At 63.4% G+C, this 26315-nt stretch overlaps 4 protein-coding genes across 8 annotated transcripts; 1 reads left to right on the top strand and 3 right to left on the bottom strand.

The window, feature by feature from the left end:
• Positions 1-43: 43 nt before the first annotated feature.
• Positions 44-5543, bottom strand: LOC142409988 (NACHT, LRR and PYD domains-containing protein 12-like). Of its 2 annotated transcripts, none has more exons than XM_075501827.1 (7): positions 5251-5543; positions 2857-4558; positions 2163-2291; positions 1379-1549; positions 941-1114; positions 671-841; positions 44-509 (listed from the first exon to the last, which is right to left on the bottom strand). In XM_075501827.1, the coding sequence occupies exons 1-7, from the start codon at positions 5531-5533 to the stop codon at positions 293-295; spliced, it is 2847 nt and encodes a 948-aa protein (XP_075357942.1). In that variant the 5' UTR covers positions 5534-5543; the 3' UTR covers positions 44-292. The 2 variants fall into 2 exon arrangements, with proteins under 2 accessions (XP_075357942.1, XP_075357943.1); XM_075501828.1 differs by having other exon boundaries at positions 391-509; positions 1379-1589.
• A 4654-nt stretch (positions 5544-10197) lies between these two features.
• Positions 10198-11875, bottom strand: LOC142409705 (AH receptor-interacting protein-like). Its single transcript, XM_075501465.1, has 6 exons — positions 11696-11875; positions 11380-11559; positions 10965-11153; positions 10666-10842; positions 10408-10549; positions 10198-10295 (listed from the first exon to the last, which is right to left on the bottom strand). The coding sequence occupies exons 1-6, from the start codon at positions 11792-11794 to the stop codon at positions 10198-10200; spliced, it is 885 nt and encodes a 294-aa protein (XP_075357580.1). The 5' UTR covers positions 11795-11875.
• An 853-nt stretch (positions 11876-12728) lies between these two features.
• Positions 12729-18153, top strand: LOC142410039 (scavenger receptor cysteine-rich type 1 protein M130-like). Its single transcript, XM_075501912.1, has 12 exons — positions 12729-13927; positions 14019-14336; positions 14413-14715; positions 14792-15106; positions 15288-15587; positions 15665-15973; positions 16077-16464; positions 16567-16706; positions 16858-16953; positions 17154-17237; positions 17584-17718; positions 17906-18153. Exons 1-12 carry the CDS (start codon positions 13474-13476, stop codon positions 18019-18021), a joined length of 2958 nt encoding a protein of 985 aa, XP_075358027.1. The 5' UTR covers positions 12729-13473; the 3' UTR covers positions 18022-18153.
• Positions 18154-18399: 246 nt separating this feature from the next.
• On the bottom strand, positions 18400-23844 carry LOC142409986 (NACHT, LRR and PYD domains-containing protein 3-like). 4 transcript variants are annotated; one of them, XM_075501820.1, is made up of 7 exons: positions 23527-23844; positions 21133-22834; positions 20433-20567; positions 19735-19905; positions 19297-19470; positions 19027-19197; positions 18400-18865 (listed from the first exon to the last, which is right to left on the bottom strand). In XM_075501820.1, exons 1-7 carry the CDS (start codon positions 23807-23809, stop codon positions 18649-18651), a joined length of 2853 nt encoding a protein of 950 aa, XP_075357935.1. In that variant the 5' UTR covers positions 23810-23844; the 3' UTR covers positions 18400-18648. The 4 variants fall into 4 exon arrangements, with proteins under 4 accessions (XP_075357935.1, XP_075357939.1, XP_075357937.1 ...); XM_075501822.1 differs by having other exon boundaries at positions 18698-18865; positions 19735-19945; XM_075501824.1 differs by lacking the exon at positions 20433-20567.
• Positions 23845-26315: the final 2471 nt, after the last annotated feature.

Below are 26315 nucleotides of genomic sequence, written 5' to 3'. Positions count from 1 at the left end.
GCGGAGACGGGGGAGGCTGGGGAAGAGCACAGGGGGATTCCTGGGACCGGCCCCAGAGCCTTTATTTAGCATCGGCAAACGCTCACACAGCTATTCCCACCCACACGCGTGGGGAGGCGGAAGAGGGAAGGCCCCAGCCCAGCTCTGACCCGACCCCCAGCAGACGCAGGCAGGACCTCCTGCCCTGTCCCCCCACGCGTGGGGCAGGCTCAGACCCAGGGAGGCTTCCCCCCGCCTTGGGCGGCGCTGAGAGCTGGGCCGGAAAGGGCCCCGGTTGTTGCAAGGACCTCTGCTAAAGGAGGGGAGCTCTCCTGAAGGAGGGGAGCACCCTCCTGCCCCCCGGCCCCCCCGCACCCGGCAGGACCCCGCGGCGGAAGGGCAGCCGGGCCATGGCCCCCGCCTGCGGCACGTCCTGCTCGAGGAGGTACCCGATCTTCAGGTCAGGCTTGAGTGCCCGCAGAGCGGCCAGCTCCTGCAGCGCTTCCTCGCTTAACGCGGAAGTGCTCAGTCTTTAAACAGGGGAAGAAAAGGAGAAGAGCTGTTAAAAACCACCCTCTGCTCTCCTGGGCGCTGGGATGCTGGAATCCCCCTCCCTGTCCCGCAGCATCCGACCCCAGGGTGCTGGCACAGGGGCGCTGGGGATGGAAGGGGGACGTGCCGGGCACCTTACCCCAGCGCCCGCAGCGAGCAGGCGGGATGCCGGAGCTGCTGGCAGAGCTGCAGGACACCGTCGGCTCCCAGCTCGTTGTCGCTCAGGTCCAGGCAGGCGAGGCGCGGGCTCTCCACCAGCCGAGCGGCCAGGGCTTGGCAGCAGGCGCCCGTCAGCCGACAGCTCCCCAGCCTGTGGGACCAAGGCAAACAGGGACACGGGGGTTTGACCGGCCGCTTGGTGAGCTGCTCCGGGCGGGAAGGAGGGAACGCCGGCCCCGTGGCCCCTTACCGCAGCGTCTGCAGCCGGCAGGCGTGGTGCCGGAGCCCCTCGCACAGCAGCTGCACGCCGGCATCGCGCAGCCCCTCGCTGAAGGACAAATCCAGCTCCTCCAGGCACGGGCTGGCGCCCAGCGCGGCGGCGAGATCCTCGCAGCAGGCGCTGGTGAGGCGGGAGTACCGCAGCCTGCCGAGGACCCGCAGGAAAGAGCCTCGGAGCCAGCCCGAGGGCCCCCCCGGCGCCACCCCACCACGGGGACGGTCCCTACCCCGGTGCCGCTGCTTTCGAGCTCCTCACCCTGGCAGAGCGGGACAGAGGGACGACGCCACCCCGGAGGGACTTTTTCGGGGTGCCTCCCCAGCCCTCTGCTCCTCCTCCCCGTGGGTCTGGCCGCCTGGGAGACGCCCACGGGGAGCCAGGGGGACGCCCGGGGGAGCCGGGGCCACTCACCGCAGGACGCGCAGGCGGCAGCCGGGCTGCCGCAGCCCCTCGCAGAGCAGGCGCACGCCGCCGTCGCCCAGCGTGCCGTCGCCCAGCTCCAGGCGGGCCAGGCTGGGGTGTTGGGCCAGGAGGGCCGCCAGCTCCGCGCAGCAGGGCCCCGAGAGCCCGCACCACCACAGCCTGCGGGGAGAGGCGCAGGGAAGAGAGGGGCTCATCGCGCCTGCCCCGCCCGCCCACACACGGCCAATCAGTGAGCGTGGAGGGACCACACCCTCCCACCACACGGCCAATCAGTCAGCGTGGAGGGACCACACCCTCCCACCACACGGCCAATCAGTGAGCGTGGAGGGACCACACCCTCCCACCACACGGCCAATCAGTGAGCGTGGAGGGACCACACCCTCCCACCACACGGCCAATCAGTCAGCGTGGAGGGACCACACCCTCCCACCACACGGCCAATCAGCACGGAGGCACCACACCCACCCACTGTAGGGCCAATTGGCATGGGGACCACGCCCTCCCACCCCCAGCCAATCAGCATGGAGGGGCCGCGCCCTCCCGCAGCCCCTGGGGCCCGGCCTCACCCCCAGCCCCGCGCTGCCGGTCCGGGCGCAGCGGGGCAGTGGGGGCTGCGTCCCCCTGCAGCTCCCGGCCCCTCCGCTTCGGGTGCCCCCCACCCGCACCCCACCGCCAGCCGGGGCGGCCAGGCCCCGGCCACGCACCCTCCCCGTGCCGGCAGCAGCACCGCGGCCGCCGTTTGGGCTCAGCGTCGAGGACGCAGGTCTCTTACCGGAGCGCCCGCGCGTTGCTGCCCGGGTGCCGCAGCGCCTGGCAGAGCAGGTGGATGGGGGAGTGCAGCTCCTCCTGCCGCCGCTCAGCGAGGGGACGGGGACGGGGACCTCCTCCCGAGGCACCCGAGCTGCGGGAGGACAGAGCCCCGGGGGGCACGGGCAGCCCTCACCGGCACCGGGAGCTCCCGGCTTCGACACCGGCACGCAACCCCCCCGAGCAGTGCTCGCCAGCGGCTCGCAGGAGGTCTCCGCGGGTGGGACCTCCGCGGCCTCGGAGACGCAAAGGAGCACGAGCGTCACCGCTGGAGTTACCTGCTCCCAAGCAAAGCTCGAGGCGCACTCGAAATTTCAGCACCGGGGATCTCCCCTTTGCGTGCGAGAAGGGGGACGTGAAGCCAAACCAACGCCCAGGCGCAGGCGGGCCTGTTCGGGCTGGGGAAGGCGAGCCGAGACGCTCCAACTGCATCAATCCCGCCGCCTGCAGCCGACGGAGGAGCCCGCGTGATCCTTATTCTCCCATAATTCTCCCCAAGACAAAGTAAAATCCTCCGCTGAGGAATCAGCCCCCCAGTGGAAGGACAAGCTGGTCTTTGGGTGGAAGGAGCCGAAATGCCTTTAAAACCTCCCTTTGGGGTGGAGAAGGAGAATTCTGTGCGATTTTGGGTCGCTAGAGCAGAGAGGGGCAGTACTTACCGAGGCACCGACGCAGCCAGCTCCTCCCCGGGATCCGGCCGGTCGAAGGAGCATCCCCGGAGGGTGACGCAGCCCAGCCCGGCCCACTGCCTGATGCAGAAGGAAAGAGCCATTTGGTCGTACAGGGTCAACCTGATGTCCTGCAAGTCTATGGCGGTGAAACGAGCCAACGCACTTTGCGCGAAGCTCTTCTCATTCGTCTCGAACACAAAGTGGAACGTGTCCAACTCTGAAACCTTCAGCGCTTGGCTGGGCTGGGAGATGCCGCTGTGCCTCCCCTGAAGCCACCTCAGCGTATCTTCCCTGGCTTGCGGTGAAATTCTGCACCCGATGACGTCCTCGGCGTACTCTCTTGATTTTTGGCTTACCAGACCAAACAGGAACCGCACCGTTAAGTTCAAATCCTTCCTGGATTTGCTATAGCTTTCTAATAACATATTCACATCCTTTGCGAGAGCCCCGCAGTCGCCGACCATTTCCTCGTCGTCCTCCAGAACATAAAACATGGCTGCAAAAAACTCCTGGAGGTGCAGGTGGGTGAAGCTGTAGATGTTCCCATGGTCTACGCCTTTCTTTGAGATCTTCTCGTTGAGAAAGATGGGGAGAAGTTCTGGCTGGTCCAAGCCACAGTCCTTGATTTCCTTCTCCTCAAAGAGGACCTTGTGCTTCCAGACGCCGTCAGCAGCCAAGGAGCAGAGCTTGCGCAGGAACCGCTGGAGCTCCTGCGGCTTGTCCCTGCCTCTGCACCTCATTAACCAGGAGAGGTAAAAGACGCTGATCTGCGTGATGGTTTTAGAGCACTCGACGAGGTTTTTCTTCTTGTAAAGCTCCTGTTCGAGGATGGTGCAGATGGTCCAGCTCATGACGGGGATGATGCACAAGCTGTAGAGGATCTTGTTGCCTCTGGCAAACCTGAAGGCCACGTCGGCTTTGTTGTCGTTCTCAAAATACCTGTGGAAATAGTCCTCCCTCACGGCTGCCGAAAATCCCAGTATTTCCGCGTAATACTCACCCTCCAGGCACCGCCCCAGGCTTCGAAGAGCCGTCGGCCTCGTGGTGATGAGCAAGGAGGACTCGGGGAGAACAGTCTTCTTCAACAAGCTTATCACGGTGGTTTCCAGCGGCTTCGCTTCCCTGGGGTCAGAGCTCAGCTCATCTTCAGGCTGAACCAGGGAAAATCCCAGGGCCTCAAAGCCATCAAAAATGAACAGGATCTTCTTCTGGTCATCCAGGATCTTCCCAGCCGGCGTCCTCCTGTGAGGGCAGCACTTTGAAACCAGGTCTGCCACGCTCGCTTCCTTGGTAAAGGCGATGTCCTTACAGTCTATGCAGAAGATGTAGTCAAACTGCGTGTAGAGGGTCCCTTCCACCCACTCCGCCATCACCTTCCTGACCGTCATCGTCTTCCCCATCCCCGGGGCCCCCACCAGCACCACGACCTGCGGTGTTTGCCCGTCTTCGTCGGGTCTGAAAAGCGTCTGCGCGGTGACGGTGATGGCGGCTGCTCCGCTGCCGGTGTCGGCACATCCGCGGCTGGCACCCACAGCTTCATGCTCACCTCCGCGCTCGCTCTGAGGCTTCCTGGTGATGGCCAGGTCAGTGTAGCGGCTGCTGACGGACAAGCTCTCCCCGAGACAGGAGTTCGCTTCTTTGTACCGGAGGAACTCCCTGACCACGTGCTCTCTGTACTTCTGCTTGTAATCTGCGCCGGCGAGAGGCAGAGTCAGTCCCAAGCACAGCCAGATTCCCAAGGAGCTCCTACCCAGCCCGACCGCGCTCCCGACACACCAACGGGACACTTGGTTCAACGCTCAGGGCTTTCCGAAGCCTGGCAGAGGCAACAAGGACATCGTCCGCGAGAATTTCAGGCCTCCGGTCAGCTGGGGGGGTCCTTCTCCTGTCCCGGGTCCCCCCATCATCCTGCTCCATCAACTCCTGTTTTAACCACCCTGCAATCCTCATCCTCCCTGGGAGCAAATGCAATTGCCTGGGGCCACCCGCGGCCTCCGTCCCCTTCTGCTTGGGCCCCTGGGGCCAAAGGCACCGTCCCTGGGCTCCCAGGGACGCCTCCAGCGGCAAAGTGCTACCAAATACGAGCTCTGCAGAGATGTCCTTAATCCCCGTCCCAGGAGGAAAGGCTCTGCCCAGCTGCCTGCCAGGCAGCGCTGAGAGCTGAAGGCTCTTTTCTGGGAGCAGAAGGAGCCTGGCAGTAAGTGGGGACAGCAAGAGGAGAGGTCACTACAGCCCTCCCACTAAGAGGATCACAGCAGGACATCTTTGTGTTTCCAGGCTCCCTGGGAAAGCAAAACCTGCTCTTACCAACTTCTACCTGTCTCCAGGATCACCCAAGGGAAAAAGAGACAAAGAAAAGCAAAATTGGCTCCGGCTGCCTACCTTTCACCTTCTCATCCAGGAGTTTCTCTGCAAGGTCCCTCTGGTTCATCTCTCGGAACAGCCCAATCGCTACGTCCATCGCGGCGTCTTTGCCGTAGTTCTCGCCCATGCAGCTGGCGAGCGCGCAAGGGCGGGTGGCCTTCACCAGCGAATCCTTGGGGATATTCCGTCCTCCTTCCACGTGAACCTCCGATAACTTGGTCTTAAACTCCTGAAAGCCTTTAGGTGTGAGACCCCGCAGCGCTTGTAAGAGAACGGCTAACGCATGCTCTTCGCCTGCCATCACAGGCTGCCACCTGAAAATACCAAAGCTTAGAAATCACGGCTACACCATGGCAAGAGGTTTTGGAGCTGGGCACCGAGTTCGTCCCATACAGCCCGGTTCTTCCTGCGCTGGAAAGGCTGGAGACAGTCACCCCAGCACGGCAAGGTCACTAGGGCTGCAGGATCCGGCACCGCGGGCATGTCTCCCCTGGGATGGGGCACAGGAGAGAGAAAAGCACCCGAAAAAGCATCACGGGAGTTTCTAACCAGACTGGGAGCTGCAGCCCCTCGGGACAGAATCCCCCCTGGCCCCGGGAACAGCCCGGTCCCCACGGCCCCACGCGGCCGGTCGCCCACGCCACCCTGCCCGCGCCATCCCTCGGTGCGGCGCGGCAGGCCGTGCCGCAACGCACTCACCGCACCGCCTGGGCGCCGGGATGGCGGGGCCCTGCCGCAGGAACCCGAGCGCTGCCCGAAATCCCCGTCCCGCGGTTTTCGTACAGGCAGGGTTTCGCTTTTCGACAGCAGCCTGACATCCGGCACACCCTTCCTCTTCCCCGGCCATGGGGCAGCTCGCCAGCTGGCCGCCACAAAACCACCTGGATGGGCAATTTAATTCCCAAAGGATTCCCAGCAATAAACTCACAAGGAAAATGCTCTTTTGGGGGGGAAAAGGCAGCTTTAGGAAAGCGCACCAATGCTCGCAGACGCCGCAGCCCCTCTCCTGCCTCTCGCCTCCCCCGTGCCAGCAGCTCACCCTCCTCCTAACAACAGGTTGTGGGTTTGACTGAAAAACCACCAAGCCCCTGAATTTCTAAGCCTTCCAGAGTACCCGTGCTTTGCTCGGGGTCCCCAAGCCATTTACTAGCCTTGTCTTGGTAAGAAAAGTCACGGAGCCTCCTCCTCCTCCTCCTCCTCCTCCTCCTTTGGGGCTCCTTATTTCTGGTATCGCTCTTCTCCTCCCCATTTCCAGTCTCCCATGTCTTTAGGAGACAAATACCATCCCACAGCTCTCCGGGAGCAGATCCGGCTGGAATTATTTTCCTGTGAATTCAGGAAATCAGAAGGAAGCTGCAGCTTCCTGCAGGGATTACTGCCTGCTGCAGCTTTCACCCTGGAGCAAGGAGGACCTCCAAGGGGACCCCATCACAGGCAACGTGAAGCTAAATTTAGATGCTTGCAAATGCAGAGTAGGATAGAGAAATTAAAAATAGCTGCAGGAAATGGAGAATTAGACTGGGAGCCGTCAGAGGAAGAGGCTTATCGGGGTGATATGTATGAAAGGGAAAGGGAAAAGGAGCTGGGAACAACAGTTGCTGCCCCAGTGTAACAGCTACCCCGGGGCTGGTCAGGCTGCAAAAATAAAGCACAGTTGTGGATTGGAGCATGGCGCTTCTAGAAATGTCTTCAAGTTTTAGATCAAACGGAAATGAAATACTCAATGCTTAGAGCTTGTGCTACACCAGCCTTTGCTCTGGCGTGCGCTAAGGGATCAGAATGTGCCTTTCTTGCTGAGCACGCTAAGCCAGATTGCCCAGCAGATAGGTAAGAAATGGGCAGCACAAAGATGGATCCAGAAATTGGGAGAAGATGGAGAAGATTTTTCCGAACCAAGGCGGAATTGCTAAGATACCCGCAGGATGCGATGTCGTATCCCACCAGCCCTTATTTTAGAAAGCGATTGGAAGATATGAAGTTATGAAGGCGGAAGACTGGAAGATATTTTAGAAGATCCCCTTATTTTCGAAAGCCATTGGAAGATGGAGTGCGGACTCTTCTTAGATTTCTATGGTAAGATTTTTGTGTTGGCAATGCAGAAACCAGGCAAAGGCCGTTCTAAAGGGTGAAAGGAGAGATACAAGCTTTACTGGAGACAGATAAAGAATAATGGAAAGAGCCACCCCAGGATGATGGCAGAAAACCCCGCTCTGTGTAAAACCCGTTGCCCAGGCTGAACTAGTGGGCCCTGCCGGTCCCCGTACAAATACTCATATCCTAAAGAAGCTGAGATGCTCTGAGTGAAAGCATTACGGATTACTTTAAACAAAGCATTTCTGGAGACATTACAAACCCATATAATTTCCCACCGCTGCCCATTAGAAAGGCTGATGGAAAATCCTGGCAAATGCCGGCGGAATACTGCCAAAGAAATGCATTCCCCATGAGAACAGCTCTTAGTTTAGCGAACGTGCCAGTGATTATTGCTAAGTTACCAGAAAACAAGGGGGTTTCAGTTATAGATCCAACGGTTTCTTCGCCATCCTGCTTACCGAAGAATCGATTTTCAGATTTGCTTTTGCATTTGGAGAGAGGGAATAAACCCTCGCCCAGGTACTGCCGGGGCTTCGCAACACACCTGCAGGCACAGGCTCACGTCAGAAATGTGTTCCAAGTAGCGTCTCCAGAGGATGAAGAAGAAACATCTTGCGTGGATGCTATTCCAGCAACTGGAGCTCCTGAAGAGGTGAGGGGTATCCAAGTTTTAAAATTAACAGATCAAACAGGGTTTGAAGTAGGTACCATTAGAGCAAGCTGAGGTTAACTACTGGGAATTCCAACTGGCAAGCCAGGGAGACCAAGAGGTACAAGAGTGGCTAAAGCTTTGTATGGAATAAAGCTGCTTATCAAGCCCAACTGAGAACACCATTAGGAGGATTTAATACCTGGCAGCAGCACGTCCATAACTTTGCTGGTGCCTGCAGCCCATTGTGGAAATCACTGATTAAGACTCCGGAGTGGAAGTGGAGCTCAGGACATGATGATGCCCTAACTCAGGTGGAAAGAAGCTGCTCTAAGACCCTCTGCACTAAAATGACCGGTACTGGGAAAGCATCTTTCAACAGGAATTTCCCCATCTGCTGGTTCTAGGGGAGCAGGAAAATGGTTACAGCAGGTACCAGCAGCACGTGAACTGTGTCTGCTTCAGGGTCTGGACCTAAAACTCCCCAGCAGCCTGGGCTGGGCTGGTCTTTGAGGCTTTCTCCTCCCTCGCAGTCCAATCTACTCACACCCCTCCCAGGTTTTCGGGAAATGCGTCAGCAGAGTGTCACCTACATGAATGCCAGCGGGCTTTGATATGAACGGGTAGGAGAGATACGGTACAGACCTTACAAGGAGCGGGTCGTCTTGCTCCTGCGCTAACTGAACAAGGTGCAGGCTGAACTGTTGAGAAGAAAACACAATCGCAGGTACTCTTTATGGATGCAAGTGTCCTTTTTCAAGAACCCAGCAGTAAACCAAATGTACGCTTCATCAATGGGAGCACCAGATATGAGCAAGCTACAAATAGTCCTCTATGTTGCTATTAATAGAGCAGGAGAGCAAGTAGTAGGGAAACTATTAAACCCCCCTCCCCTCCAAAGAGAGTGCAGACTATTATAGACATTATTAAGAGACAAACTCTCTGAGCAGAACCCATTGCATCTCTCTGCGGACAGTGATTATGTCCATAAAGAAATAAAATACTGGAGGTATGACTGGGAAAAGGGGGATAGAAAACATGACGGGAGATGAAGAAAATGAGACTTCTCTTACAAGCTCAGAAAGCCAGTGGGAAGAAAATCTATGTAATGCATGGCAAAGTACATGGGAAGCCTGAAAACAATACTGTGAAACAGTGTAATAAGCCAGGAGATGAACTGACTCAGTTTAACTGCTGCAGTCTCGAGCCACGGGAAGGTCTGCAGCATCCTTGCTGGACTCATGAAGATGACCTGCTGTTTGTGGCTGACCAAGGGAGATGGAGAACAGCTATCTGCAGGGCAGAAGCTGCGTATCAAGGCAAGGCCCCAGCCTCAGCTGTCAGATTTTGCCCATCTGGAGCTGTATTTTCTTTCAGTTTAACCAGAGCAGCCAGTAATTCCTGCAATAGGATTTTTCATGATTAAATATCTAACCTGTGCCCTGTCGTGGTCTTGCTTAGCTTGGTTTAACAACCGAAAGCAATACTAATAACTTGGGATCCAAGAATAAAAACTGTTACAGCTCCCAAGGGAGCCTGGAGGGTTACAGCTCTTGAGAGCTGGATCCACCCATGCTGGGCACTCACAGTTAAAGCACTGCAAAAACGCTCTAAAATTATAATGACCCAATGACCTTGACGGGTTTATTTGCTTACAGGATCAGCCTTGCGGGACAACAATTTGCAGAGAAGCAGCCAGACCTACTGGGAGACACCAATCCCGTAACGGTCCCTTAAGCAAGCATGTAAATGTAGGAGGAATTTGCAAGGGGGTAGGGGAGGAAATCAAACAAGAAAGGAAAACAGTGTTTGAAACAGATGGAAAACTAAGCGCTAGCAGTACTTGCCTAGTTAAAGGCTGAAAGAATTGTGTGTTAAGCGTATATAAAAGATATATAAATATGAGTATAATCTTGCTTATGCTAAACGCAAATATATTGGCTAACTGGAAATTATATGGGGAGGGGAAAATATCCCATCACTGTCAGGGTATGAGGAGGTATTTGGGAACTTTTAAAGGACGGAGGCTTATAGAAATATTGCTCTGTACCTCTTAACGCACCCTGCTGTACAGTTAATTGCATTTACATTTTTGCAAAATTTTATTAATGATGGTAATTACAATATACTATAGAGCGAGAATGCTTATAGGTAAATACTATTATTGCAGAGCTAATGATCATGTGAACTAAGAATGAGAGTTAACGATACCACAGATAAACTTAGCATTGCCAGCAGAGCATCAGAAAAGCCTTGGCTGGGTGGGGCGGTGGGACCAGGCTCTGCAGGTACCTGCAGACGGGGTTGGCCTTGACGTTGTCTGCGGGGAGAGAGCTGCTGGGCTGGCGGAGCACGGGGCAGGGGCCTCCCCGGTACCCGCTCGCCCCATCGGCACGCCCCGCAGCCGGCCGGGCCGGCCCGTGGCTCCTTACCCTCGTACTTGTTGAGAATGGAAGAGCAGTGATCCAGCACCTCGTAGTACTCCTCGCACTGCAGCTTGCATTGGCAGTAATTTAGCAGCAGGGGTGTGATCTTCTGGTCGAGCTCGATCCAGTCCGGAGAGCCGGGCTGCTCCTGCAGGACGAGACAGAGCCGGCGGGGGGGAGTGAGGGGAAGCTCCCAAGCCCCGCGCTCCAGGAGGGATGCGGGGAGGCCCGTGTGCACCCCAGAGAGGGGCCGGGGAGCCCCACCTTCATCTGCAGGTTCTTGAGACAGGCGATGGCGTCGTAGTATTTGGCAGCTGCCTCCCGCACCTTGCCCTGCCGGTACAGCTCGTTGCCCTCCTTGTGGATCAGGGGTACGGCCTGCAGCTTCTCCTCGTCCGTCATGGCCCACGGGTCCTGCCGGTAGGAGCCGGGTGCCTCCACCTGCCGGCACCCCGGGGTGAGGGCAGAGCCCCGGCGCCCTCCCGCCCGCGCCCTCCGCCCGGGGCAGGGGTGCTGGAGGCCGCCCCCGAGCTCCCCTCGGCCGGCGCGAGCGGGCGCCTCACCTTGAGCACTTCGATGTCGAAGATGAGGGGCTGGGGGTTCTTCTGCAGCTCGTCGAGGTCGGGGTAGCCCAGGGAGTAGTGCTCGTGCAGCTGGGCGATGCTGCAGCAGTGCCGCTGCCCCTCCAGCGGGTCCTTCCCCGCCGCGATGTTGCGCAGGCTCTTGGACACCAGCGGGTAGAGCACCACGTGCTGTGGGGCGGCGGGAGGCGGCGCTGGCCCGGGGCCGCACCGGGGGAGGCCGGGGGGCCGGGGGCCGGGAACCGGGACGCCCCCGGGGCCGGGGCCCAACGAGGCGGCCGCGCGCCCCGCCCCCTGGCCGCAGACCACGCCCCCCCGAGGAGCAGAGCCCGCCCCACCGCGGCCCCGCCCCGCCCGCCGCCCGCCGCCCCGCCCCCGCCGGCCGGCCCCGCCCCACCTTGGCGTCGCAGCGGAAGCGGGCGCGCTCCCCCGGCCGCATGGTGCGGAGCGCCGCCTCCCACACCGGCAGCTTGAACTTCTTGCCGGCGATCAGCTCCATGGGCTTCCCCCGCGCCCGGCTGTCGTCCAGCGGCGTCTCCTCGTCCCCGCACCGCAGCGTCCGGTAGTGGAAGGTGGCCTGAGGGGACAGAGTAGGCCGCGGCGTCACCATGGAGACGCGGGGGGGCGGGGGGGGGCGCGCATGCGCGCCTGGCCCGTTCCCCACTTCCCCCCCCCAACCCCCCCCGCCCCGGAGGCGGTGGTGCGGCTCTGACCTTGGTGCCGTCGCGGAAGTCGGGCAGCGGCCCGGTGCCCTCCCGCAGCACCTCCTTGTGCACGCCGTCCGCCCGCAGCTGCTCGACCTCCTGCGCCATCGTCCCCGCGCCGCGCCCCGCCTCGGCCGCCTCCGCCGCCGCTCGGCTCTTTCCGGAGCGACGAGGCCGCGCGGCGGCGCCCCCTACCGGCAGGGAGTGCGCGCCGCGGGGGGCGGTGGCGCCGGGCGGGGGGCGGTGGCGCCGGGCGGGGGGCGGGGCCAAGCCCCGGCCCCGGCCCCGGTTCCCGCCATGCCCCGACCCCCCCTTGAGGAGACAAGGGAGGGCTTCCGCGATAACCGGCTCCCGTGACGCTCGGCCGCGTCCGGGATGTCGGCCGCGTCGGGATGTCGGAATCGCTCCGACATCCCGGGTGACGCCGACGTTGGGGCCGGCCCCACGAGCCGTCCCGGGGCGATTCGGGGACGTTTGCAGGTGGCGGGTCCCCGGTCCCTCACGGAGGCCGGCGGCACGTGGCGGTGCTGCCCACGCCGCCTGCGGCTGCGTCCCCGCGGATCCCCCCCGCGCGGTCACGATGCCGCCGGCGGCCGCTGCCGCGCGCGGCCCCTCGGCCACCTGCGTTTCCTGGCTGCCGCCGCGCCGGCCACCGGCAGCGGGCGGCTGGGCCCTTCCGCCGCCGTCACGGTTTGGGGCCGTTACCACGCGTTTTGGTGGCTTTGCCCGGGGCTGCGCAGCTGCAGCCTTTCGATGCGAACCCGCCCGCCGCGTCGCCCCCTCCTCGCCCCGCTCCGCGTCCCACCGCCCCGGCGAGGCCGCGGCTGCCGGCACCGCTCGGCGGTGACGGAGCCCACCAGGTCCCGCGGCCGTGGGCGGCTCAGCCCTGCCCTCGTCCTCGGGGGAGCTCCTTCTCCCTTCCACCCCCTGCGCCCGTCGGCTTTTGCTGGTGCTCGGTCCCAGCGTAGCCAGGTGGGTCCCACCGCCCCGGCACCGTGTCGGCTCCGTGCCCCCGTTGGTGGCATCACCACGGGCAGATGCCGGTGCGCAAAAGCACGGCGTTATCAGTAGCGCTGCAGGTGGCCGGGGAGCCGCGTGCGGTCGACGGCGACGCCGGGTCCTCGCCCGGGGGGAAACCACCTCCTTCCTGCCCGCGCTGCGAGGCGAGCACGGGGGCACACCTGCAGGCAGCGCGGGCAGCGCCGCCATGTGCTGCCGGCCTCCACGAGGCGCCGGGGATGTGCCACCTGCAAACACCGCGGTGAGCCTGGGGGTGGCTTTCGCCTCCGTGCCCCCCTGCAGGGGTCCGCGGGCACCCCTGGGGAGGGGAGCACCCCAAGGACGGGTGCCGGCGTGCTGGGGTCTTTGGGCTTTGCCCCGTGCCGGTGCTGAGGGCGGCCCCGTGGAGGCTTTGGTAGATTTTGGGGCGAACCCTGTCGCCGTTGGGACTGGGCTCTTGCCGGGCTCCGGCAGCAGGGTCAGCCCCACGGGGGGACACGGGTGGGAAGGGCCCACGCGTCTCATGCCGGCGGCAGGTGCCCTGCGGGGGGGCTGGCTCCCCTCGGGGACATCCGGGCACCAACCCACCGTGGTGAGGTGTGTGACGCCAGAAGCGGAGCCGAGCCTCATATTTGGTCACGGAGCAGGTTATTGGAGGCCGGGGCCCCGCCAGCCGGGAGATAACCCGCCTGATAACGGCTCAAAAGGTGCTGCCGCCTCCATTGGCTCCCGGCTGCGGCACTGCCTATATATCACCCGCCCCGCGCCGGGGGGGCCGGGACGGCAGGATGGTGCCCATCAGGGCGCTGGGGCTGCTCCTGTGTGTGCAGCTCTGCGGGGGTGAGCGCCGGGGCGGGGGGCAGCCGTGGGGCAGGGACCCCTCCCGGCCCCGGGCTGGGCTCAGCACCCTCCTCGCCGCAGGCACCGGGGAACTGCGGCTGGTGGACGGCGGCGGGCGCTGCGCCGGGAGGGTGGAGGTGAAGTACGAAGGCGAGTGGGGCTCCGTCTGCAGCTACGACTTCGACTGGGAAGCCCGTTGGGCCATCGTGGTGTGCCGGCAGCTGGGCTGCGGCCCGGTGGCCAGGGCGTCCCCCTATGCCCCGTTTGGGCAGGGCACCGGACGGATCTGGCTCCAGCCCTTCTTCTGCCTGGGCAACGAGGCGGTGCTGCATGACTGTCCCAACTTCGGCTGGGGAAGGCACTTCTGCAACCACGAGCGGGATGTGGGGGTGACCTGCGCAGGTGAGGTGGGGAGGACGGCCGTGCCGGGACGCCCGCCACGTGCCGGGGCATCCCCCCGCGGGGCTGAAGCCGTGCTGGTGCCCCGGTGCAGAGGCGGTGGAGCTGAGGCTGGTGGCTGGCTGGGGTCCCTGCGCCGGGAGGGTGGAGGCGAAGCTGCAGGGCCTCTGGGGCTCGGTGGCGGACAACAGCTGGGACATGGAAGACGGCGAGGTGGTGTGCCAGCAGCTGGGCTGCGGCTCGGTTGCCGATGTCTCCACTGCCATGGCCCGCTTCGACAAAGGGGACGGTCCCATCAGCCTGGCTTTGATCGACTGCCGCGGGGACGAGGCCGCCCTCTGGGACTGCGAGGTCCGCGGCTGGGGACCCTACACCGGCATTCATGAGTACGACACCGCCGTCATCTGCCAAGGTAGGAGCCGGGTGAGGGAGGGACGTGCCGGTCCCAGCACGTCCCTCACCGTTGACCCTCGTGCCTCTCCCGGCAGGGTTTGCCCGGCTGGTCGGCGGCGACGGTGCCTGCGCGGGGCGGCTGGAGGTGCGGCGGGGCAAAGCCTGGACCAGCGTCTGCGAGGACCACGTGGACATCAAGGCCGCCCAGGTGGTCTGCCGGGAGCTGGGCTGCGGCACAGTGCTGGCCGTCCCCGGCAGCAGCCCGTTTGGGGCAGGAACACGGCAGCTCTGGGAGGAGGGGTTCGAGTGCACCGGCACCGAGCCCCTCCTTGCCGCCTGTGCCCGGCGGCCGCCCCGTAACGAGGGCTGCACCGGCCACGCCAGCATCATCTGCTCCTGTAAGCGCTGGGGATGCCGGGGGGGGTCGAGGGCTCCCTGCACGGTCGTCCCCCTGCAACGCCATTTCTGCCGCAGCCTACACGGGTTTCCGGCTGGCGGACAACAGCTCGGGCTGCGCCGGGCGGGTGGAGGTGGAAGCAGAGGGGACGTGGGGGTCCCTCTGCGCCACCGGCTGGGACCTGCCCGACGCCCACGTCCTTTGCCACCACCTCGGCTGCGGCCCCGCTGCCGCCGTGCCCCCCGGAGGCTCCTTCGGCGGGGGGGACGGGCCGCTGCGGCAGGACACCTTTGGCTGCGGCGGGAGCGAGCGGCACCCGGGCGAGTGTGCCGCGGTGGTGCTGGGGAAGCCCGCCTGCCCCCCCGGCCACGCTGCCGCCGTCAACTGCTCAGGTCTGTATGGCACCCGCCGGGAAAACCCTTGCAGGGCTTTTTGGGACACCTCAGAAATCGCGAGCGGAGGACGCAGGGGCACGTCGGGGCGAGGGGAGGGCTGAAGCAGGGCCCCGCCGCCCCCTCAGGGCCCCCCCAGCGCTGGTGCCACAGCCCCACGGCGCTGCCGGGGATTTTGCAGGCATCGCCGAGCCCCTGCGGCTGGTGGAGGGGGAGAGCCGGTGCGACGGGCGGCTGGAGGTCGCCTCGAGCCCCGGGGCCTGGGCCCGCGTGCTGGTGGGGCTGCGGGGTGCCCGGGATGCCAGCGTGGTGTGCCGGCAGCTGGGCTGTGGCGTGCCGGAGAAGGTCTATGCCGTGCCGGGCTCGGGCGCTACAGGGCCGCGGTGCGCCGGCACCGAGGAGAGCCTGGCCACGTGCAACGTCTCGGGGACGGCCACCGCACCGACCGGCAGCCCCGAGGAGGTGGCCGTCGTCTGCTCGGGTGAGTGCCCTGCCAAGGGCCGGGGGGGCCGGCACCCCGAGCGGCCGCCCCAGCCCGGTCCCCTCCGTGCCCCGCAGGCAGCCGGCGGGTGAGGCTGGTGGGCGGCCCCGGGCGCTGCGCCGGGCGGGTGGAGGTCTACGTCAACGGCACCTGGGGCAGCGTCTGCCAGGAAACCTGGGACCTCCAGGATGCCGCCGTCGTCTGCCGCCAGCTGGGCTGTGGAACAGCGCTGGCGGCACCCGGCTCGGCTCGCTTCGGTCCCGGCACGTGGCCGCCGTGGCCGGATGCCGGTGGCTGCGCCGGGACCGAGGAGTCTCTCTGGGACTGTCCGGCCTCGGCGCGGCACGGCTGCCGGCGCGGTGGCGGGGCAGGAGCCGTCTGCTCAGGTCGGTGCCGTGCGCCCCCGGCTCGGGGACCGTCCCCCTCTCCCTGGGTGGGGGTGCCCGGCGGCCCGGCCGTGCCGTGACCCCCTCCCGCACCCCCTTGCAGAGCAGCTCTCCCTGCGGCTCGTGGGCGGCAGCAGCCGCTGCGAGGGGCACCTGGAGGTGCTCTACAACGGCACCTGGGGCCGCGTGTGCGCCAACGGCACCAGCCCCGCCACGGCCGCCGCCGTCTGCCGGCAGCTGGGCTGTGGGGCCGGCGGGAGGCTGGGGGCTGCCCCCGCCCGGGACCCGGCCCCCGCCTGGCTGGCCTGGGTGGGCTGCAAGGAGGGGGCCCGCTCGCTCTGGCACTGCCCCTCGGCACCCTGGAGCCTGCAGGCCTGCAGCCTCGGCAGGGACGCCCGCGTCTCTTGTGACGAGGACGGCGATGGCACCAGCGGGACGCCCACCCCGTCCCCAGGGAGCCGCTGCCCGGAGGGTGCCGCGTGCACAGGTAGCTCTGCCCGTGCCCGCAGCCCCCCACGCCGCGCCGCGCCGGCCACGGTCCCCGTCCTCACGCCACCTGACGATGTCCCCGCAGGTGTCCCCAGCGGCAGCACCCCGGCGGCGGCGGCGGCGGCGGCGGCGGCAGGGACCCTGCCGGTGCCCACGGTCCTGTGCGCGGTCTTGGGGACGCTGCTGTGCCTGGCCCTGGGTGTCCTGGCCGCGCAAGCGTGCCGTGCCTGGGCGCGGCGCCGAGGTGGGTCCCGGCGGGTGGGTGCCGGGGCAGAGCCGGTTTGGGGGGTCCTGGGGCTCCCCCGCCGCGGGGCGGCTCGGAGGGTGGGCAGCGGGTGACCCCGGTGCCACCCACCGTCCCCACGGCCCCAGGCGAGCACTGCCCATCGTTTCAGGCCCCGGCAGAGCCGCGGACGCCGTCTCCGATGCCGTCTACGAGGAGCTGGACTACGCCCTGACGCCGGAGTACCAGGAGGTGCCCAGTCCCTCGGGTCGGTGCAGCCCCCCCGTGCCCTGCAGCTCTCCCCAGAGCGGGGGGCTCTGCCCCGCGGCCCCGCCGCAGCACTGGGTGCTGGCGATGCGGCACCAGCTCGTCCCCCGGTCCCACCGCAGCCCCGCTCTGTGGCGAGGGGCCGTGCTGCCCGCGGTGCCGGCTCCGGCCGCCCCCGACACCCCGTCCTCCCCCTGCCAGGCTCCCTGTCTGAGAGGTCGGGGACGAAGCTGCCGGATTACACCGGGGACAGCATGGAGGAGAGTGACCCCAGGGAAGCCCCAGGTAGGGGCACGGGGGCAGGAACCTGGCGGGGAGCCCCGGGGAGAGGGGACACGGCCAGGCACCGGGCTGGGGAGCCGAGGGGATACGGCCAGGCACCGGGCTGGGGAGCCGAGGGGACACGGCCCCCCCTCGCCCGGGCGAGCCCAGCTCAGCCGCTGCTCTCATCAGCGCGCCAGCAAAGCATCCCCTTTCCCTGCGGATTAATCCCTGCTGCAGCTCTGGCTGAGAGCCTGCAGCCCCAGTGCCACCAGGACGTCCCCGGTGGCGCGGCTGGAGGGGGGTGGCACAGTCGGAGCCCCTGCCACCGCCTCCGGTTCACTCCCGTCCACCCCCGTGCCTGTCCCAGACTCCCTTGCCCAGCACGGCCCCCCGGATGGCTACGACGATGCCGTGGCCGTGCCGGAAGAGTCCCCCGCGCCCGGCGCAGGGGACGCTCCCGAGGGGATGGCACAGACGAGCTGGGACTGTGTCCCACCCACAGGTAAGAGGGGCCACAGCCGCCCTGTCCCCTGGAGAGCCACCTCCGGGGGGCTCGGCTGCGGTGGCGGGCAGGGAGCAGGGAGCAGGCAGTGAATCCATGGGGGCTGCGGCAAGACCCCAGCCGGGGCCTGGCAGGAGGGACACAAAGCAGCCCCCCCCTAAGGCACCAGCCTTTGCTGTCCCCTAAGGTGGGAGCTCCGTCCCCCCAGGTCCCCCAGGAGCCACACGGGACCCCCCGGCACAGCCCCCGGGGGGCAGAGACTACGATGATGTTGGCATCGGCACCCTGGGGACGTCGCTGTGAGGATGCCTGGGCCGCACCGCAGGCGTCCCTGGGGACACGCATGCAGGGCGGTGGGGCTCTGTCCCCAAGAAGGGGTGGCCCTGGCCACGGAGGTCACCTCTCCCTGCCCAGGACCGCAGCACAGCAGCAAAAGAGCTCCCGTGTCCCTCCCCCGAGCAGCGCCACAGGGCGGGCTTTTTTTTTTAAATTTCACTGTGAATGTCTCTTTTTTTCTATTAAAACCCCAAACTGCCTGGAGACTCCTTTCCAGGGCCGGCATCTTGCTCCCGGCTACATCGGCCATCCCTTGGGGACGTGGGGCAGGAGCTGCACCCACAAACGCATCCCTGGGCGTGGCGGAGACGGGGGAGGCTGGGGAAGAGCACAGGGGGATTCCTGGGACCGGCCCCAGAGCCTTTATTTAGCATCGGCAAACGCTCACACAGCTATTCCCACCCACACGCGTGGGGAGGCGGAAGAGGGAAGGCCCCAGCCCAGCTCTGACCCGACCCCCAGCAGACGCAGGCAGGACCTCCTGCCCTGTCCCCCCACGCGTGGGGCAGGCTCAGACCCAGGGAGGCTTCCCCCCGCCTTGGGCGGCGCTGAGAGCTGGGCCGGAAAGGGCCCCGGTTGTTGCAAGGACCTCTGCTAAAGGAGGGGAGCTCTCCTGAAGGAGGGGAGCACCCTCCTGCCCCCCGGCCCCCCCGCGCCCGGCAGGACCCCGCGGCGGAAGGGCAGCCGGGCCATGGCCCCCGCCTGCGGCACGTCCTGCTCGAGGAGGTACCCGATCTTCAGGTCAGGCTTGAGTGCCCGCAGAGCGGCCAGCTCCTGCAGCGCTTCCTCGCTTAACGCGGAAGTGCTCAGTCTTTAAATAGGGGAAGAAAAGGAGAAGAGCTGTTAAAAACCACCCTCTGCTCTCCTGGGCGCTGGGATGCTGGAATCCCCCTCCCTGTCCCGCAGCATCCGACCCCAGGGTGCTGGCACAGGGGCGCTGGGGATGGAAGGGGGACGTGCCGGGCACCTTACCCCAGCGCCCGCAGCGAGCAGGCGGGATGCCGGAGCTGCTGGCAGAGCTGCAGGACACCGTCGGCTCCCAGCTCGTTGTCGCTCAGGTCCAGGCAGGCGAGGCGCGGGCTCTCCACCAGCCGAGCGGCCAGGGCTTGGCAGCAGGCGCCCGTCAGCCGACAGCTCCCCAGCCTGTGGGACCAAGGCAAACAGGGACACGGGGGTTTGACCGGCCGCTTGGTGAGCTGCTCCGGGCGGGAAGGAGGGAACGCCGGCCCCGTGGCCCCTTACCGCAGCGTCTGCAGCCGGCAGGCGTGGTGCCGGAGCCCCTCGCACAGCAGCTGCACGCCGGCATCGCGCAGCCCCTCGCTGAAGGACAAATCCAGCTCCTCCAGGCACGGGCTGGCGCCCAGCGCGGCGGCGAGATCCTCGCAGCAGGCGCTGGTGAGGCGGGAGTACCGCAGCCTGCCGAGGACCCGCAGGAAAGAGCCTCGGAGCCAGCCCGAGGGCCCCCCCGGCGCCACCCCACCACGGGGACGGTCCCTACCCCGGTGCCGCTGCTTTCGAGCTCCTCACCCTGGCAGAGCGGGACAGAGGGACGACGCCACCCCGGAGGGACTTTTTCGGGGTGCCTCCCCAGCCCTCTGCTCCTCCTCCCCGTGGGTCTGGCCGCCTGGGAGACGCCCACGGGGAGCCAGGGGGACGCCCGGGGGAGCCGGGGCCACTCACCGCAGGACGCGCAGGCGGCAGCCGGGCTGCCGCAGCCCCTCGCAGAGCAGGCGCACGCCGCCGTCGCCCAGCGTGCCGTCGCCCAGCTCCAGGCGGGCCAGGCTGGGGTGTTGGGCCAGGAGGGCCGCCAGCTCCGCGCAGCAGGGCCCCGAGAGCCCGCACCACCACAGCCTGCGGGGAGAGGCGCAGGGAAGAGAGGGGCTCATCGCGCCTGCCCCGCCCGCCCACACACGGCCAATCAGTGAGCGTGGAGGGACCACACCCTCCCACCACACGGCCAATCAGTCAGCGTGGAGGGACCACACCCTCCCACCACACGGCCAATCAGTCAGCGTGGAGGGACCACACCCTCCCACCACACGGCCAATCAGCACGGAGGCACCACACCCACCCACTGTAGGGCCAATTGGCATGGGGACCACGCCCTCCCACCCCCAGCCAATCAGCATGGAGGGGCCGCGCCCTCCCGCAGCCCCTGGGGCCCGGCCTCACCCCCAGCCCCGCGCTGCCGGTCCGGGCGCAGCGGGGCAGTGGGGGCTGCGTCCCCCTGCAGCTCCCGGCCCCTCCGCTTCGGGTGCCCCCCACCCGCACCCCACCGCCAGCCGGGGCGGCCAGGCCCCGGCCACGCACCCTCCCCGTGCCGGCAGCAGCACCGCGGCCGCCGTTTGGGCTCAGCGTCGAGGACGCAGGTCTCTTACCGGAGCGCCCGCGCGTTGCTGCCCGGGTGCCGCAGCGCCTGGCAGAGCAGGTGGATGGGGGAGTGCAGCTCCTCCTGCCGCCGCTCAGCGAGGGGACGGGGACGGGGACGGGGACCTCCTCCCGAGGCACCCGAGCTGCGGGAGGACAGAGCCCCGGGGGGCACGGGCAGCCCTCACCGGCACCGGGAGCTCCCGGCTTCGACACCGGCACGCAACCCCCCCGAGCAGTGCTCGCCAGCGGCTCGCAGGAGGTCTCCGCGGGTGGGACCTCCGCGGCCTCGGAGACGCAAAGGAGCACGAGCGTCACCGCTGGAGTTACCTGCTCCCAAGCAAAGCTCGAGGCGCACTCGAAATTTCAGCACCGGGGATCTCCCCTTTGCGTGCGAGAAGGGGGACGTGAAGCCAAACCAACGCCCAGGCGCAGGCGGGCCTGTTCGGGCTGGGGAAGGCGAGCCGAGACGCTCCAACTGCATCAATCCCGCCGCCTGCAGCCGACGGAGGAGCCCGCGTGATCCTTATTCTCCCATAATTCTCCCCAAGACAAAGTAAAATCCTCCGCTGAGGAATCAGCCTCCCAGTGGAAGGACAAGCTGGTCTTTGGGTGGAAGGAGCCGAAATGCCTTTAAAACCTCCCTTTGGGGTGGAGAAGGAGAATTCTGTGCGATTTTGGGTCGCTAGAGCAGAGAGGGGCAGTACTTACCGAGGCACCGACGCAGCCAGCTCCTCCCCGGGATCCGGCCGGTCGAAGGAGCATCCCCGGAGGGTGACGCAGCCCAGCCCGGCCCACTGCCTGATGCAGAAGGAAAGAGCCATTTGGTCGTACAGGGTCAACCTGATGTCCTGCAAGTCTATGGCGGTGAAACGAGCCAACGCACTTTGCGCGAAGCTCTTCTCATTCGTCTCGAACACAAAGTGGAACGTGTCCAACTCTGAAACCTTCAGCGCTTGGCTGGGCTGGGAGATGCCGCTGTGCCTCCCCTGAAGCCACCTCAGCGTATCTTCCCTGGCTTGCGGTGAAATTCTGCACCCGATGACGTCCTCGGCGTACTCTCTTGATTTTTGGCTTACCAGACCAAACAGGAACCGCACCGTTAAGTTCAAATCCTTCCTGGATTTGCTATAGCTTTCTAATAACATATTCACATCCTTTGCGAGAGCCCCGCAGTCGCCGACCATTTCCTCGTCGTCCTCCAGAACATAAAACATGGCTGCAAAAAACTCCTGGAGGTGCAGGTGGGTGAAGCTGTAGATGTTCCCATGGTCTACGCCTTTCTTTGAGATCTTCTCGTTGAGAAAGATGGGGAGAAGTTCTGGCTGGTCCAAGCCACAGTCCTTGATTTCCTTCTCCTCAAAGAGGACCTTGTGCTTCCAGACGCCGTCAGCAGCCAAGGAGCAGAGCTTGCGCAGGAACTGCTGGAGCTCCTGCGGCTTGTCCCTGCCTCTGCACCTCATTAACCAGGAGAGGTAAAAGACGCTGATCTGCGTGATGGTTTTAGAGCACTCGACGAGGTTTTTCTTCTTGTAAAGCTCCTGTTCGAGGATGGTGCAGATGGTCCAGCTCATGACGGGGATGATGCACAAGCTGTAGAGGATCTTGTTGCCTCTGGCAAACCTGAAGGCCACGTCGGCTTTGTTGTCGTTCTCAAAATACCTGTGGAAATAGTCCTCCCTCACGGCTGCCGAAAATCCCAGTATTTCCGCGTAATACTCACCCTCCAGGCACCGCCCCAGGCTTCGAAGAGCCGTCGGCCTCGTGGTGACGAGCAAGGAGGACTCGGGGAGAACAGTCTTCTTCAACAAGCTTATCACGGTGGTTTCCAGCGGCTTCGCTTCCCTGGGGTCAGAGCTCAGCTCATCTTCAGGCTGAACCAGGGAAAATCCCAGGGCCTCAAAGCCATCAAAAATGAACAGGATCTTCTTCTGGTCATCCAGGATCTTCCCAGCCGGCGTCCTCCTGTGAGGGCAGCACTTTGAAACCAGGTCTGCCACGCTCGCTTCCTTGGTAAAGGCGATGTCCTTACAGTCTATGCAGAAGATGTAGTCAAACTGCGTGTAGAGGGTCCCTTCCACCCACTCCGCCATCACCTTCCTGACCGTCATCGTCTTCCCCATCCCCGGGGCCCCCACCAGCACCACGACCTGCGGCGTTTGCCCGTCTTCGTCGGGTCTGAAAAGCGTCTGCGCCGTGACGGTGATGGCGGCTGCTCCGCTGCCGGTGTCGGCACATCCGCGGCTGGCACCCACAGCTTCATGCTCACCTCCGCGCTCGCTCTGAGGCGTCCTGGTGATGGCCAGGTCAGTGTAGCGGCTGCTGACGGACAAGCTCTCCCCGAGACAGGAGTTCGCTTCTTTGTACCGGAGGAACTCCCTGACCACGTGCTCTCTGTACTTCTGCTTGTAATCTGCGCCGGCGAGAGGCAGAGTCAGTCCCAAGCACAGCCAGATTCCCAAGGAGCTCCTACCCAGCCCGACCGCGCTCCCGACACACCAACGGGACACTTGGTTCAACGCTCAGGGCTTTCCGAAGCCTGGCAGAGGCAACAAGGACATCGTCCGCGAGAATTTCAGGCCTCCGGTCAGCTGGGGGGGTCCTTCTCCTGTCCCGGGTCCCCCCATCATCCTGCTCCATCAACTCCTGTTTTAACCACCCTGCAATCCTCATCCTCCCTGGGAGCAAATGCAATTGCCTGGGGCCACCCGCGGCCTCCGTCCCCTTCTGCTTGGGCCCCTGGGGCCAAAGGCACCGTCCCTGGGCTCCCAGGGACGCCTCCAGCGGCAAAGTGCTACCAAATACGAGCTCTGCAGAGATGTCCTTAATCCCCGTCCCAGGAGGAAAGGCTCTGCCCAGCTGCCTGCCAGGCAGCGCTGAGAGCTGAAGGCTCTTTTCTGGGAGCAGAAGGAGCCTGGCAGTAAGTGGGGACAGCAAGAGGAGAGGTCACTACAGCCCTCCCACTAAGAGGATCACAGCAGGACATCTTTGTGTTTCCAGGCTCCCTGGGAAAGCAAAACCTGCTCTTACCAACTTCTACCTGTCTCCAGGATCACCCAAGGGAAAAAGAGACAAAGAAAAGCAAAATTGGCTCCGGCTGCCTACCTTTCACCTTCTCATCCAGGAGTTTCTCTGCAAGGTCCCTCTGGTTCATCTCTCGGAACAGCCCAATCGCTACGTCCATCGCGGCGTCTTTGCCGTAGTTCTCGCCCATGCAGCTGGCGAGCGCGCAAGGGCGGGTGGCCTTCACCAGCGAATCCTTGGGGATATTCCGTCCTCCTTCCACGTGAACCTCCGATAACTTGGTCTTAAACTCCTGAAAGCCTTTAGGTGTGAGACCCCGCAGCGCTTGTAAGAGAACGGCTAACGCATGCTCTTCGCCTGCCATCACAGGCTGCCACCTGAAAATACCAAAGCTTAGAAATCACGGCTACACCATGGCAAGAGGTTTTGGAGCTGGGCACCGAGTTCGTCCCATACAGCCCGGTTCTTCCTGCGCTGGAAAGGCTGGAGACAGTCACCCCGGCACGGCAAGGTCACTAGGGCTGCAGGATCCGGCACCGCGGGCATGTCTCCCCTGGGATGGGGCACAGGAGAGAGAAAAGCACCCGAAAAAGCATCACGGGAGTTTCTAACCAGACTGGGAGCTGCAGCCCCTCGGGACAGAATCCCCCCTGGCCCCGGGAACAGCCCGGTCCCCACGGCCCCACGCGGCCGGTCGCCCACGCCACCCTGCCCGCGCCATCCCTCGGTGCGGCGCGGCAGGCCGTGCCGCAACGCACTCACCGCACCGCCTGGGCGCCGGGATGGCGGGGCCCTGCCGCAGGAACCCGAGCGCTGCCCGAAATCCCCGTCCCGCGGTTTTCGTACAGGCAGGGTTTCGCTTTTCGACAGCAGCCTGACATCCGGCACACCCTTCCTCTTCCCCGGCCATGGGGCAGCTCGCCAGCTGGCCGCCACAAAACCACCTGGATGGGCAATTTAATTCCCAAAGGATTCCCAGCAATAAACTCACAAGGAAAATGCTCTTTTGGGGGGGAAAAGGCAGCTTTAGGAAAGCGCACCAATGCTCGCAGACGCCGCAGCCCCTCTCCTGCCTCTCGCCTCCCCCGTGCCAGCAGCTCACCCTCCTCCTAACAACAGGTTGTGGGTTTGACTGAAAAACCACCAAGCCCCTGAATTTCTAAGCCTTCCAGAGTAACCGTGCTTTGCTCGGGGTCCCCAAGCCATTTACTAGCCTTGTCTTGGTAAGAAAAGTCACGGAGCCTCCTCCTCCCTCTCCTCCTCCTTCGGGGCTCCTTATTTCTGGTATCGCTCTTCTCCTCCCCATTTGCAGTCTCCCATGTCTTTAGGAGACAAATAATACCATCCCACAGCTCTCCGGGAGCAGATCCGGCTGGAATTATTTTCCTGTGAATTCAGGAAATCAGAAGGAAGCTGCAGCTTCCTGCAGGGATTACTGCCTGCTGCAGCTTTCACCCTGGAGCAAGGAGGACCTCCAAGGGAACCCCATCACAGGCAACGTGAAGCTAAATTTAGATGCTTGCAAATGCAGAGTAGGATAGAGAAATTAAAAATAGCTGCAGGAAATGGAGAATTAGACTGGGAGCCGTCAGAGGAAGAGGCTTATCGGGGTGATATGTATGAAAGGGAAAGGGAAAAGGAGCTGGGAACAACAGTTGCTGCCCCAGTGTAACAGCTACCCCGGGGCTGGTCAGGCTGCAAAAATAAAGCACAGTTGTGGATTGGAGCATGGCGCTTCTAGAAATGTCTTCAAGTTTTAGATCAAACGGAAATGAAATACTCAATGCTTAGAGCTTGTGCTACGCCAGCCTTTGCTCTGGCGTGCGCTAAGGGATCAGAATGTGCCTTTCTTGCTGAGCACGCTAAGCCAGATTGCCCAGCAGATAGGTAAGAAATGGGCAGCACAAAGATGGATCCAGAAATTGGGAGAAGATGGAGAAGATTTTTCCGAACCAAGGCGGAATTGCTAAGATACCAGCAGGATGCGATGTCGTATCCCACCAGCCCTTATTTTAGAAAGCGATTGGAAGATATGAAGTTATGAAGGCGGAAGACTGGAAGATATTTTAGAAGATCCCCTTATTTTCGAAAGCCATTGGAAGATGGAGTGCGGACTCTTCTTAGATTTCTATGGTAAGATTTTTGTGTTGGCAATGCAGAAACCAGGCAAAGGCCGTTCTAAAGGGTGAAAGGAGAGATACAAGCTTTACTGGAGACAGATAAAGAATAATGGAAAGAGCCACCCCAGGATGATGGCAGAAAACCCCGCTCTGTGTAAAACCCGTTGCCCAGGCTGAACTAGTGGGCCCTGCCGGTCCCCGTACAAATACTCATATCCTAAAGAAGCTGAGATGCTCTGAGTGAAAGCATTACGGATTACTTTAAACAAAGCATTTCTGGAGACATTACAAACCCATATAATTTCCCACCGCTGCCCATTAGAAAGGCTGATGGAAAATCCTGGCAAATGCCGGCGGAATACTGCCAAAGAAATGCATTCCCCATGAGAACAGCTCTTAGTTTAGCGAACGTGCCAGTGATTATTGCTAAGTTACCAGAAAACAAGGGGGTTTCAGTTATAGATCCAACGGTTTCTTCGCCATCCTGCTTACCGAAGAATCGATTTTCAGATTTGCTTTTGCATTTGGAGAGAGGCAATAAACCCTCGCCCAGGTACTGCCGGGGCTTCGCAACACACCTGCAGGCACAGGCTCACGTCAGAAATGTGTTCCAAGTAGCGTCTCCAGAGGGTGAAGAAGAAACATCTTGCGTGGATGCTATTCCAGCAACTGGAGCTCCTGAAGAGGTGAGGGGTATCCAAGTTTTAAAATTAACAGATCAAACAGGGTTTGAAGTAGGTACCATTAGAG

Source organism: Mycteria americana, chromosome 5 (assembly GCF_035582795.1).
Source record: "Mycteria americana isolate JAX WOST 10 ecotype Jacksonville Zoo and Gardens chromosome 5, USCA_MyAme_1.0, whole genome shotgun sequence".
NCBI classification, from domain to species: domain Eukaryota; kingdom Metazoa; phylum Chordata; class Aves; order Ciconiiformes; family Ciconiidae; genus Mycteria; species Mycteria americana.
The sequence above is the reverse complement of the archived record's forward strand: the minus strand, read 5'-3'. Positions and strand labels throughout refer to the sequence as shown.

Coding starts and splice junctions, on each gene's coding strand:
- LOC142409988 (XM_075501827.1), bottom strand. CDS start 5,533: ATGGCAGGCGAAGAGCATGCGTTAGCCGTTCTCTTACAAGCGCTGCGG. Junction 4,559..5,250: donor CCTGGATGAGAAGGTGAAAG/GTAGGCAGCCGG, acceptor TCGCCGGCGCAG/ATTACAAGCAGAAGTACAGA. Junction 2,292..2,856: donor CTGGCTGCGTCGGTGCCTCG/GTAAGTACTGCC, acceptor GTCCTCCCGCAG/CTCGGGTGCCTCGGGAGGAG.
- LOC142409705 (XM_075501465.1), bottom strand. CDS start 11,794: ATGGCGCAGGAGGTCGAGCAGCTGCGGGCGGACGGCGTGCACAAGGAG. Junction 10,550..10,665: donor TCAAGAACCTGCAGATGAAG/GTGGGGCTCCCC, acceptor CTCGTCCTGCAG/GAGCAGCCCGGCTCTCCGGA. Junction 10,296..10,407: donor CATTCTCAACAAGTACGAGG/GTAAGGAGCCAC, acceptor CTCTCCCCGCAG/ACAACGTCAAGGCCAACCCC.
- LOC142410039 (XM_075501912.1), top strand. CDS start 13,474: ATGGTGCCCATCAGGGCGCTGGGGCTGCTCCTGTGTGTGCAGCTCTGC. Junction 14,337..14,412: donor CACCGCCGTCATCTGCCAAG/GTAGGAGCCGGG, acceptor CTCTCCCGGCAG/GGTTTGCCCGGCTGGTCGGC. Junction 15,107..15,287: donor TGCCGCCGTCAACTGCTCAG/GTCTGTATGGCA, acceptor GGGATTTTGCAG/GCATCGCCGAGCCCCTGCGG.
- LOC142409986 (XM_075501820.1), bottom strand. CDS start 23,809: ATGGCAGGCGAAGAGCATGCGTTAGCCGTTCTCTTACAAGCGCTGCGG. Junction 20,568..21,132: donor CTGGCTGCGTCGGTGCCTCG/GTAAGTACTGCC, acceptor GTCCTCCCGCAG/CTCGGGTGCCTCGGGAGGAG. Junction 18,866..19,026: donor TGCTCGCTGCGGGCGCTGGG/GTAAGGTGCCCG, acceptor CCCTATTTAAAG/ACTGAGCACTTCCGCGTTAA.